This window comes from Myripristis murdjan, chromosome 13, assembly GCF_902150065.1.
Source record: "Myripristis murdjan chromosome 13, fMyrMur1.1, whole genome shotgun sequence".
Classification (NCBI taxonomy): Eukaryota; Metazoa; Chordata; class Actinopteri; order Holocentriformes; family Holocentridae; genus Myripristis; species Myripristis murdjan.
In genome coordinates, this window is record NC_043992.1 from 36,068,472 (window position 1) to 36,081,140 (window position 12,669).

The following is a 12,669-nucleotide window of genomic DNA, read 5'->3' on the forward strand; positions in this document are numbered from 1 at the left end:
AGAGATGACTATTCATTGACAAACACAATAAGAAATGCCCATGATGCAACGCGACACCATATGATACGGTGCATTTTAGCGTCCCGGTGGGGAAACTTGTCTTGGACACAGCGCCGCAATCAGCCTAACTCCAGAAGTCTGCCATCAGCTCGATACTGCTTTAATTATTTTTAGATTTTTAATTAATTAAGAATTTAATGGGACACACACGTGCACGCTTACCAAAAGTATGTATTTTCTTCAGAGGGAGAAGCCATCAGGTGGGAATGAACGAGACGAGTTACCACATCCTGTTCGAACATTATTTGCAAAGTAGGCAGCGCTCAGAGGGAGGTGAACATCCATCTTCCATCACCACAAGAAAACTGCATAATTTGGTCAGTGATGAACAAAAAAAAAAAAAAAAAATCCCTGATGTTTAATAAACTTTGCATCATACCAGGAATCTGCGCAACTGTCTATTTACAACTAAAACCAACACTTGATGTGAAACTCTGTTAAACTGACCTTCATAATACCTGAGTTTGAGCTACATAAGAGCTGGTGCATTGAGGAAAATGTCATCTCTTGTTTCTGGTTTAAATTGTACGTGTGGCAGTCGGCATATAGCAGCTTGACAATTTACTGAGCAAATAATTCAATTTTAGTTTGCCTGGCTATTTCTAACTGAAAAACCTGACTTCGGGGTGGCCATGAAATGTTGTGTCATGAAGCTGTTTTTCAGACCGTTTGATATTTAGTATAACCCTCTAGCCCTCTGTATATCTACACTAAATGCTTCTCCTTTTCTGTGGACTTTGCCCTGGTCAAAGGATTGCTTCATCTAACCAGCTACATTTCCCTTAGAGTCATGAGAGTCCAAATAGACCTTAATGGAAAGTCTCAGTGAAAAAATTCAGAGGCATGCTTTTTTTCATTAATGTGACAACTGCAAGGATGACTTTTTTATTTAGAAAATTATGCCTGGTAAAAATATTTTCAGCAGTTTCTTCACAAATGACACAGCAATAAGCTGCACCACAATAAAGATGACACAATGCACGGATCAGCATTCAGCAGTTTTAAAAGGATTGCATAAACTGTTGCATCATTTGAAAGAAATACAAAGAACCCATATCTAAATATGTTTGGCCAAGGTCTGTGTAAAGTCTGTCTAAAACTGCCTCTAAATGTTCAATTTCAAGGATGCTAAAAGTGTATACTCCCTTCATTAAAAACTAACTTCCCAATTAGTCCTTGTGTCAGAGCCAGCCCTGGGCACAGGCCACAGACAGCCGCCTAGGGCGTCATCCAATCAGAGGGCGCCAAGCACGGAGGCAGGTGCACGAAGTTAACTAAATAAATAATTTTTAGAATGTGCATCAGGGACAGGGCAGCGATAAAATCCAATAAATTTAATAAATTATTTTCATTTCGTATTCCGGCAAAAATCAGGTGAGGCGCCTGCCCTGCACCCCGCCTGCGCCCCTCTCAGCTCCCCCGTCCCACCCACCCACCCGCCCACCATCGCGCAGGTTCTGCTAAGTGTGCAGCAAAGCCCAACCGGCTCCTTCCTACAGTTTGAAAACCTGCAGACTCGCCACTAAGCACAGCAGATTAATTTTACACACGGCGGTGTTTTATTGTGTAAAACTTGAGAGTCTGCGGCGCAGGGCTGCTGTTAGCTACAAACTTCTGGAGCCGTGGCTTCGGCACCGGATCATCATGTGGTTGACTAGCTGCTGCAGTTCAACAAATAACGTCACTAATATATTGTGACAGGAAACACGCTGGCCGAGTGAGCTTGATTTAACACTGGAAGGGGAGAGTTATGTTAGCAGTGTACAAACTTAATAAATATGACGGTTGCACAAAACGCAGCTCTGCCTGCTCAGTCTCGTTACGAATATCTACCTGCAAGAAGTATTTCTGTCAGCTCACATCGTATTGCAGCTACAAAACTATAGCAACGTGGAGTCTGGTCAGTGGTCAAGCGAGACAGACTCAGTGCTGGGAGAGAGAGCTACAGCGCCCACACACACACACACACACACACACACACACACACACAGCTGGACTGTCCTCAACACACCTCTAGTGATGGTTAGAGTTACATATCTAACTCTGTCCATCTCTGGTTTTATCTCTCAGGCTTTTCATATAATCTAAGTTCTAATTCTACTGTCATACTGTCAGGTTTCTCAAGTCGGCCACAATATTACTTTTTTGAATTAAATCTCATTTAGGCCTGTGCGTTTGGTTTCCCTCTCATCCGTGTGAGCCGGTCCAGTCATATTTTAAATCATCCCCTCCCCTCCCTCTTTAAAAGACTAGGGCTGTAGCCCTTGAATCTAACATTAGGTGCAGTAACAGTAAAAACAAAATAAAGGCTATACAGTTACACCTGTGTGAGGCTACGGTGACATAAAGACATTTCGGTAACACTTTCTATGAAGGTCTATTGTATAATGCATTATGAGCGCATTCATAAGGCATTATAATGCATTTATAATGCGTTATGCAACATGTTATAAATGTTCATAATCGTGTATGACAACTTATAACAAGGTTTATAAATGATTATAAGTGGTGGAGATAATGTGTTATAAGCGCATCATTCATAATGCTTTATACTTTCATGGCAAAGTGACAACAGTGTTTTATGGAAGAATCTGAAGTCCTGGGTGGTATACCATGTTATAACTACCAGTTATAAAAATAAATTAATTAATTGTATTATAGTATTATAGTATCATATAATTGCTAATAACCTTACACAATGCTGTCACTTTACTTAGAGCTCACAAAGTCATCCTATAGCACATTATTGATGTTTATTAGACATTATTCCAGAAGTGCTGACACTTTACTTTAAGCTCACAAAGTCATCCTCTAACACATTATTGATGTTTATAAGGTATTATTCCATTTCAGAATTTGAGCATTTATTATTTCTTATGATGTGTTACAGCAGTTCATATTATTTTTGGTAACTGGTAGTTATAACATGGTATACCACCCAGGACTTCAGATTCTTCCATAAAACAATGTTGTCACTTTGCCATGAAGGTATAAAACATTATGAATGATGAGCTTATAACACATTATCTCCACCACTTATAATCATTTATAGACAGATCTTTATTGTCATTGCACAATCATATACGGTATAATAATGCAACGAAATTAGGGCTCAGTACATTCGGTGCAGGGCAGAATAGAAAGCATCGTGCAACCTGCTAGTTGAATAGCAGAGTCTCTGATAACAGAAAAATGCAACCGTCACGGAAACACTTGTTGGATGCGATGTGCAGGCGCAGTTCGTCGATTTTGTTATAGTTATGGACCTGGCGTTGGAAAATGCTGGGAGGCGGCAGCTTAAAGGGTTGTCTTTTCAGCCGTGCTAACGCACCGGCCCTGCAGCCTCGCTTTTGTTTTGTTGTCCAGAATGTCTTGGTAGCGATGAAAGTCCGGTGAAATTGGTATTTCGCAATTCCAGGCTCAAAAGGTCCTGACAACCGTTGTTTCCTTGTTGTTTACGTTTCCTCTTGAACTTGTCGCTGGGAAGAACTATCCACGGAGACCCCGGTGTTATAAACCTTGTTATAAGTTGTCATACACGATTATGAACATTTATAACATGTTGTATAACGCATTATAAATGCATTATAATGCCTTATGAATGCGCTCATAATGCATTATACAATAGACCTTCATAGAGAAAATAAATTGGCTTATCGACAAATGACATGTCAGTGTTGTGCAGAGAAGATAAACATAACCTAAATGTTCATTAGAACGTACCATTTATTTGTTTTTATCATAATGATAAAGGACGCGTAATTGTGAGACTTTTGCCCTAGCTGTTACAATTAACTAATTCCCACATGCTTGCACTTTGCTGTGGACCAAGTCTCTTCCATGAACTGCTGCAGGTTTGTTTTCGACAGCACGTTAAAGCAAAGTGGTGACAAGATATTCATGCCTTTTTGATTTTGCTTGCAGGTGAAGCAACATGAGGCTCACCCTGATCCACAGCTCCCTTCTCACAAGCAGAAGACACAGCCACCTCATCCGGCTGCAACAAGCCAGTCCACACTAGCTTCCCATAATGTCACATGCATTTCCTCCAATGGCTGAAGCTGGCATTTAATTATCTTCACATGCTAATTCATTATGATCACAAAATCTTGATATTTGCACCATTTGAATAAACAAATAAGGAGAAAATTCCGGATCTTGCCTAGGGCTCCAGAAAGGCCAGGGCTGGCCGTGTCTTCTGTAATCAGAAAACAGTGCATTCTCTGATTTAAAAAAAAAAAAGAAAGAAAGAAAGAAAGCAAATCTCTCTGCTGCTCATTCATGTACATTAATCACTTGGTTTGGTTGAACTTTCGTCAAAGAAAAACACTGGCCTAATTAATGCATCCATATTTGAAATTAAAATTACAATGTGGGCTGTGTAGGAGGGTATTTCACTTAACTGCACAAGGTTTTCCTGTGTCATGTCAAGTGTGTGTTTTTTTTTTTTTTCCTCTGGCCAACTATACATATTATATTTGCACAATTAGACAAAGCATCATTTCGTCCAGCAGCGATGGATGTGACAGTGGCGGCAGTAAAAGTTCCCACGCAAGCAGAGTCACTAGAGTTTTGGTGTTCAGATGCTACAGAGGTTGTAGATTTGGCATCAGCCAGTATGAAGCAATGAGAAAGCACAACAGCAGGCAACAATGGAACATGCAGAATGAAGGTAAAGCATTGCATTGCATTGGAGTGTGCAAAAATGGGCTATATAATGGTAAGAAAAGCAGTTTGTAAAGCATCATGAAATATTCTGTATCAGTTTTTCTCAAAGGTAGAAGAAATTACTTACATTATGCATCTCTAAAAAGTCAGTTTACTAGGCACATAGAGCAGAATCGGTGACAATAAGATGAATACTAATAATAGACAACGTTAGGACTAAGCTTTCAATTTTGAAGGGCAGCAGTAAAAAGCCTTGTGACCAGCAGGTCTCCAGCTTGAATGTGCAGTCTGTCTGGGAAAATCTGGGTGGGGAAAGCTAATGAGTAATACTCTCCCTTCCACGGCTACCACTGAGGTGCCCTTGAACCGGGAACAACCCCCCGACTGCTCCAGTGGAGCTGCACAGTGGCCGACGGTAGAAATAGCAGAAAAGCAAGGCTGCTTGTACCGGGCAGCTCCCTGATGTGAATGTGTGAATCTGCATGAATGTGAAGCGGGGTGTTCCTGAAAAAGAGCAAGCGTGTTCAGCAAACACTTCCCAGATAAATAAAGGTTAAAAAAAAAAAAAAAAAAAAATCCCTGGAAAGACTTGCAACAGGCGGTGTATGTTAATGCTTCCTGGTGCTCCAGGGGGAGATAAAAGGGCGATCTGAACATTGTTTATTGGGAACTGGGTTCGGCATAAATCATGTAGCAAGAAAATGGAGGCAATAACTCACCTTTCGCTTTGTTTTTTGTCCCAGCCACTGATAGCATGAGGGGCAAGGCAAGGAAACAGCAGGTTAGACAGGTTGTATGAAACAGCAACACTGATAATACGACGGTTATTTGCTCCAACCAACGGTGGCAGGAAGTACATGATAATATGCGGTGCATGTGGAAAATGTGTGAAGTGTCACCTTTTAGTGCGTGCTGCAAACGTGCCATGTGAGCGCTCGTCATTTCAAGTCATTGTGATCCACAGAAATCAGAAAAACACGGCGGAGGCAGCGAGCGGTTGTGTGGGAATGCCTGGAATTCCTACAAAAGCCTAATACAAAAATTACAGCTTTACCGGTTCAGACAAAACAAAACAAATATAACTAGTGGCCAACACTCCATAATAATGGAACCACACACCACTCATTTTCAGTCCAAGAGACAGAACAGAGCTGTTATGTTTCTGCATTTTCTTGAGTTAATTCTCCATTATGGTGATCCAATTACTTAGCGATAAGTAATGCGAAATTTCCTTTAACCACAACAATATTAGGAATACATATTTTTTTTTCCCTTTAAGAGCTAATCTGTCTCACACAATGCCTTGGAGGAATTCTGCACAGTAACTGCTTCAACTTTCATCGTCTGTGCAAATTTCACATTACTAAGGGTAACTTGACAGATAGATAAACACCTTCCTTTCATCGTCACTCTGGAAACAGGAGCTCTGTTTGTCTCTTGTGGCTGCAGATAGGAAGGAGCTTAGCTGTCTTTCAAGATACACTTAGTCATGTGTAATGAAGACAGATCAGTACAACGACGTTACCAAAGGCATTAAATTAATGCAGAGTAACACTGAATGTACATGAAAGCCTCCCAGAACCTATCGCACAGCACACACCCCTAAAAACTGCAGACCCCCGCAGTATTGAATCCCAACAGTAAAGAGGGAAGCCTAGCTGTGCTCTCCACCCAGAACCAGCAGCCTGAGTGATAGAAAAGGGCCCTGAACCAACAGCGAGACAGGAAGGAGGATGTCTTTGCCCACTCTTTGACGTAACATTTCAATGCACATGAGTCTGTGGTGGTGAACTCGCTGCGAGGGCCCGCTGTCTGTCTCGTCAAAGTCTGTCCGAAAGGCAGCCGAGATAGAACGGTTAAATAACGGCTTTGCAGCGGGCGAGACCTCACGGCTCAAACTGACAACAGACACCGCTCCTATGTCAAGGCACCAGGAGCAGCTCGCCACGAGAGACGGAACGATATGAAAATGGGAGCCACAATTATGACGGTTTTCAGCATCGTCGCAGTAAAATGCACAGATAGTCATTAACATTAACTGAAAGAATTTCACCATGTTTTGTATTGAAAACCTCACCTTAAATCATCAGCATTATGAATCGTTTACACTTGCATTATAACACAGCCAATGTCATATGTTAACATGTTAAATGCATGACGAGAGTGTATCAAATACATTATGGATGATTAGCGCCACGGCCATGAGAGTGGAAAAAAACAGCAATCTGAAGACATTTTTCAGGATCCTCTGTGTGCATGAGTACAAAACAATATGTTGACAAATCAACTGTGCATTGTATGTATAAGAGCAACACAATATACAACCATCTCCTTCCCCTTAGCACTTCTATGAAGCCCAAAATATGACCCAAAGTTGTAATTGCTCCTCTTTAACCTCCTGAGACCCAGAAAAAAAAGTTTTTTGATTTTGATTTTTTATTATTATTATTATTATTTTTAAGGTTTGGGGTGGTAATGAACACATTTCAAAGATTTTTTTTTTTTTTTTTCAAAATTCAACTTTATTAGAATTTTACAGAATGTCCTCTGTAGAGGATATTCTGTAATTATTATTATTATTATTATTATTATTAGCACAAATCTAACGTCCACTACAGAGGACAAAAATGAATAGCTGGGTCTCAGGGTTAAAAACCTGTCTAGTGCTGTCACTACCTTCTGCTATGGTTTGTTGAAAAGCAAAGACATGCTGTACGACGTGCGAGGAGGCTATTGTGATAATTATAATTTGAAAAGTCATAACAAGCTGGCAGATATTTCATCTGGTTCACGGTAAAACTGGCAACCATTTCGTCCCTACTTTCGACAGCAAAAAAAAAAAAAAAAAGCCTCTCTGCAGGTAATCCTTTATATGATTAAAATGACTGAGAAGGTGACGCCTACGCTGAAAAACAGGAAGTCCTTTATTCTTTTCATGGCGTTCAAGTGACTCACCTACAGGCGCTGTGGCTGCCATGGGTCAGCCAAGGTGCAAAGTGCGCCTCTCACTGGCTAAAAACAAAGAGATCAGAGGCTTAGATCTAATGTGCTGTGAGGATATACAGTAGATATGCTCCTAAAATAGCTTGGGAATGGTTTTTCTTTGTGAATCACACACAGAGGGGTCTGAGGATGACGTGGGACCGGCTGGAAGGGAGCCATGCTGCAGTTCAAACAAGCTTAAGATTTCCTACAGATAACTAACAACGATCACCTAAAACTGAAACGGCTGACTGATCCACTTATATAATTTCAACCAAAGGCAGAGAAATCTTTTCCTGTCCTCACTTTCCCTCACACAGCTAGAGGTGTCAGCCCGACAGTTCAAACGCTGCCCTTCATCCTACAAGAAATGTGGTAAAGTCTTGGCTCCGGCTACAGGCAGCGAGACCGTCCTCTGTTCCCTCCCTTTGTTGAATTTGTTGACTTCGTCAGCGAGCGAGCCAGAATGAGGAAGGACCCAAGTTTCAGTCTCATTACTCACAGAGAAGGTTTTTCCAAAGCAGACAAGGCGCTTTGGAAGTAGAACAGACAGAGAAATCTCAGTCCACAAAACCAACGCCCCCCCTCTCCACCACCTCTGGCTTCAGCGGACGCAGGAATAGGCTCAGGTTTCTGATAGGTGGAGTCACTTCAGGGATGGAAACACAAAGGTGACAGAGAAAACAATAAAACAGAGACATTATAACTAAAGGAGTGTCCAGGGGCGAGTGAAACCACTGCAGGAATATTCCCACAACATGTGCGTACACACTGCGGAGCGAGGGGTTTCAACCTTTTTCATGGTCCGGACCCCTAAAGAGGATTTTCATCAAGCCATGGATCCCCAATTGAAGTAATTTTGCTTGTCATGTCAGATTTTGCTCTGATTTGACAAGATATTGACAAAATATAAGTACTGAGATTAAACCATCATCATTCATGCCCTTTTTCGGTATTATAACAATTTATTAATCTGTCATTACAGAAATTTATATTGAAATGAAACCCCCAGGAAGCCCCCCTTGAAATCCACTCTCATATAGTGCAGGAAACAAACATGCAAATTGAACCGTACAGATTCAACACCGTGACACATCTGCCTCTAAGCACAGATACCCAAAAATGTGACGGAAACGTTGCACGCTTCATGAAAAGCGTGTGTTTTAGCAGTTGCAATCTTCACAGCGCACATCAACAACTACTCGCGGTGGTAGTAGTTCGTTAATAACAAGATCTGGTTGTTGTGGGATTTTTTAGATATTCAAACGTTATCCGTTCCGTTCCTCAGTCGCCTGTCTCTCTGCAAAGCCGGCAGACGTCTGGAGCGCGTGAGCCGCGTTTCTTTTTCACGAGCCCGGCCGGCGCGCTCATCTTGGAAAGTGAATTAGCGGCATCCGACCTGTGTCGAACTGTCTAACAGTTAGAAGCAATCATTTCTGTGAAATATCATTTAATGGTGATTTAGTTGCAATTACAGTAAGTGCCATAAGAGAGATTCCTGTGTGCGCCTGCTGCTCCTGCCAGTGAGAGAAGAAGCGCAGTTTTTGCTGGTCGGAGATGTTTATCCAAAAATAACCTGATAATTATTCCTGGTTATAAGCGATGTGTATGGTTGATTTAATGAAGAGTAATGAGATACAAAGAAAGGAATCACATAAATACGATTCACTGAAATAGCATACTTTCACAACTACATGTAAATTCACAGAGAGTGAATATTTCAACCTCTTATGGCCTATTTAGAGCGGGTCTTTCTTTTTTTTTTCCAGTTTATGTATTGGTTTTTCCATCTGTGGAGGAGAGTGGATTTTTTTCTGCTGCTTCTCTGAGCTCCAATGGCGGCGGCACAGTTCAGCAAACGCGGCGAGCCAAGCTAATTGATGAGATTATCCTGAAAGAACGGAGATGTTGTTTTCATCTGAGACCTGGAGGGACTGAACGTGGCCGGTGCACTGAAGGACACACTGCATCGACTGCTAATTTGCATTCCGGTCACTGGACTGACAACAGGGGGAAAAAAGGAGACAATATTCATTACCTTAAGTTATCGGTACTGATATTATATTTGATATATAGATATAGATATATACACATAAATGTTTAAAGGTGATACAGCAGTACACAAAAGGTCTGCTCATAACAAAAAACAGAGTTTGAGTTAACCTAGTTGTGGAGCTGAAACCGATAAAAAGTAATCAAACTTAGGAAAAATGCAGATCCTGAACCAGAAGAGAGCGCTCATCAGGCGTATCTCTCCTCTTCCAGACTTCAGGCTGCCCCGTGTGCTGAGGAAACTTGGGAGAGACTCAGCAGCCAATTATTAGCCAGCATGGTCAAACACCTTCAAATTACAAATCAAATGACGGCACGATTCGAAAATAGTGCAGTACGGTTTGGAAAATGCATCAGAAAAGCCTCTCGAGCTCGGCCGCTTCTTCCGCTCTCTGTGTGATTTGCTTTATTACACACAGCGCTCGGGAACCTATGGCTCGCCAGCCGCGTCTGGCTCTTTGCCAGAAGTCATATGGCTTTTTGAAACCGTGTTTCATTAAGAGCTTGAAATAGCAAAATTCACACACACACACACACACACACACACACACACACACACACACTCTCGTCAACACACTCGTTCACCATCGATCGGAGTGTACACAGCCACCATAGGATGAAAAGTGTGCAGTGTCCCTGTATCTATACAGACAGAGAGAGAGAGGCAGCAGTGGTGGCTGAGCGAGCTAGACAGTTGATGAAGAGAGAGAGTGGAAGCACACAAAAAATGTTTTGCAAAGATTTGGAATCATCAAAGCCACAAGAGACTCCTGATCATACAGCCATAACTGCACAAAAAAATTAGGCTGATAGATGGAGACGTGACACGCACGCATGCATGCACACACACACACACACACACACTCCTCCATAACCTGCAATAACCTGCAAATAATAACCTGACCAAAAAATAGGTAATCAAATCAAAATATACACAATAAAAAAAAAAAATCCTAAATATTATGCTACCTCAATGGAACTGCATTTAACCCTATAAAGCCATTCGTATCATATATGATACACATTTTTAATTCCGTGTTTCGTTTTCAGTTTAATCAATACTTTTGAACCTTTGAACACTTCCCCTGTTCACCCTGGACCAAACCATTGGCACTTCAAGTACATATCATATATCGTACACCAGAAAGGTCGTGTAATAACATATATATATATGTATATATATATGTATATATAATGTATTTTGTTATAGGACTAAATAAAGGGTTCAATTTCAAAAATTTGGAATTTTCTGTCAATTCTTTCATAGTTCAGGCTTTATAGGGTTAAATCACCACTGCTGTCTACCTATATAGTTGTTGGGTATACACTGAGTGGTATTTTGTGTGTGTGTGTGTGTGTGTGTGCTTCATACAAAGTGTTCCTATGAAAATATATTGCCCAGCCTAAAGTCTCTGATTCGCCGGTCCATGCGGCTACTGACATTTTTCGGATATGCAGCCTAACATTGGGCGAGTTTTGTCATTTCCTCACTCTTTGCATCCTGCATGCTTGTCAGCCTCTGTTCATCCTGAGTGAAGTTTCAGCCACAGCTGGGCGTGGAGGCAGACAGGAGGTCTCAACTTAAGGAGCTCTGACCGAATCCACAGTGACTGCAGTTCACAAAAGGTGCTGTTTCCTGTGAATGCAGGAGGGCTGGCAGGAGCACCTCTTAGCTCCCCGAGAAATGGCCTCCTCTTGTAGTATTTAAGTGTGTTCCGGCCGCGGCCCACCTCTGGTCCAGGCACAAATTCGCCGGGTGCTGACGCATGCTGTCTATTATGGGAAACGTCTAAGAGCTAACAGGCTGCCACTCCCCTTGCAGCTGGAGCCGGTTGGTGCCTTGTGCACACCTCATTTGTTTCTATTGTAGTCAAGGATAATTTTTGGCTTCCTGTCATCTTCTGCTGCTCAAAGTTGCATATTTACCCAACATGCTCCTCACTGCTACACTCATATGAGTCTGCACCCTGCTGGCATTTGAGAAATGTTTGGCATCCATCATAACAACAACAGAGAAAGGTGTCTGAGAGCGAGGATGTGTGCGTGTGCATGTGTGTGTGTGTGTGTGCAAAGGAGTGTGTGTGTGTGTGTGTTTGTCTACAAATGATGGGAGGTTTAGTCTTGGGTAAGGTTTGGCTGAAAATGTTGTCATCCAATCTGCATTTTTCTCAATAACCAGTCTCCACTAGGCCAATTTTGCCGTAATATATTTCTTTGCAACATAATTTCACAGCACGGCTGAAAACTCAATAAAAATGGTGATCATTTTGCTTATTCATATATCCATGGCTGAGGGTGGAATGAAACCTTGTGGGGGAAAAAAAAAATACTATTTCTGACTCAAAAATGGGTCAGTGTTAAACTAACGCTGCAGAAAGGACAAAGTGTTTATCTATAAAAATAGGTCACTTATTCGTGATCCTTGAACGAGTAGCTCTTATCTGATCAGAAGTCTGGGGAAGCCGCATAAGCAACGTATGCCACTCCACTATCTAATGGAAAATTCATTGTTTTTGACACTCATTAATCTTTCCGTATTCTCCCAAGCCTGCACCTCTTCCCATTTTCTTCTTACGAGGAAGTTATTAATCTCTGACTCCCGCTAAATTTAATAGTGTTGACAAAGTCAGACACCATGATAAGATTCTCCTTGCTGTGAACTGGAAATGTTTGCAAGCGCATGGCAAGCATATCAATAAATCCTATCTGGAAAGTATAACACTTTGACATTCCTAAGAGGACTTTCACTGAAAATCAATGCCGAGTCACATAACAAAACACTTCTTTGTGAGCACGCTGGTGTGTTAAGAGGTTAAGCACAGAAACATGCTTCTCTAATGTAATACAACATGCAAACATGTATGCACAGTACATATTGTTCATGACTAAAGGAGATATAAATGAATG

At 41.5% G+C, this 12,669-nt stretch overlaps 1 protein-coding gene across 1 annotated transcript in view; it reads right to left on the minus strand.

Annotated features, from left to right (window-relative positions):
• Positions 1 to 12,669, minus strand: part of LOC115369596 (cell adhesion molecule 2-like) — a 163,647-nt gene that overhangs the window by 47,914 nt on the left and 103,064 nt on the right. Inside the window, exon 2 of the mRNA XM_030066216.1 lies at positions 5,448 to 5,474. Coding sequence (XP_029922076.1) covers positions 5,448 to 5,474 — 27 coding nt within the window. The remainder of the gene's footprint in view (positions 1 to 5,447; positions 5,475 to 12,669) is intronic.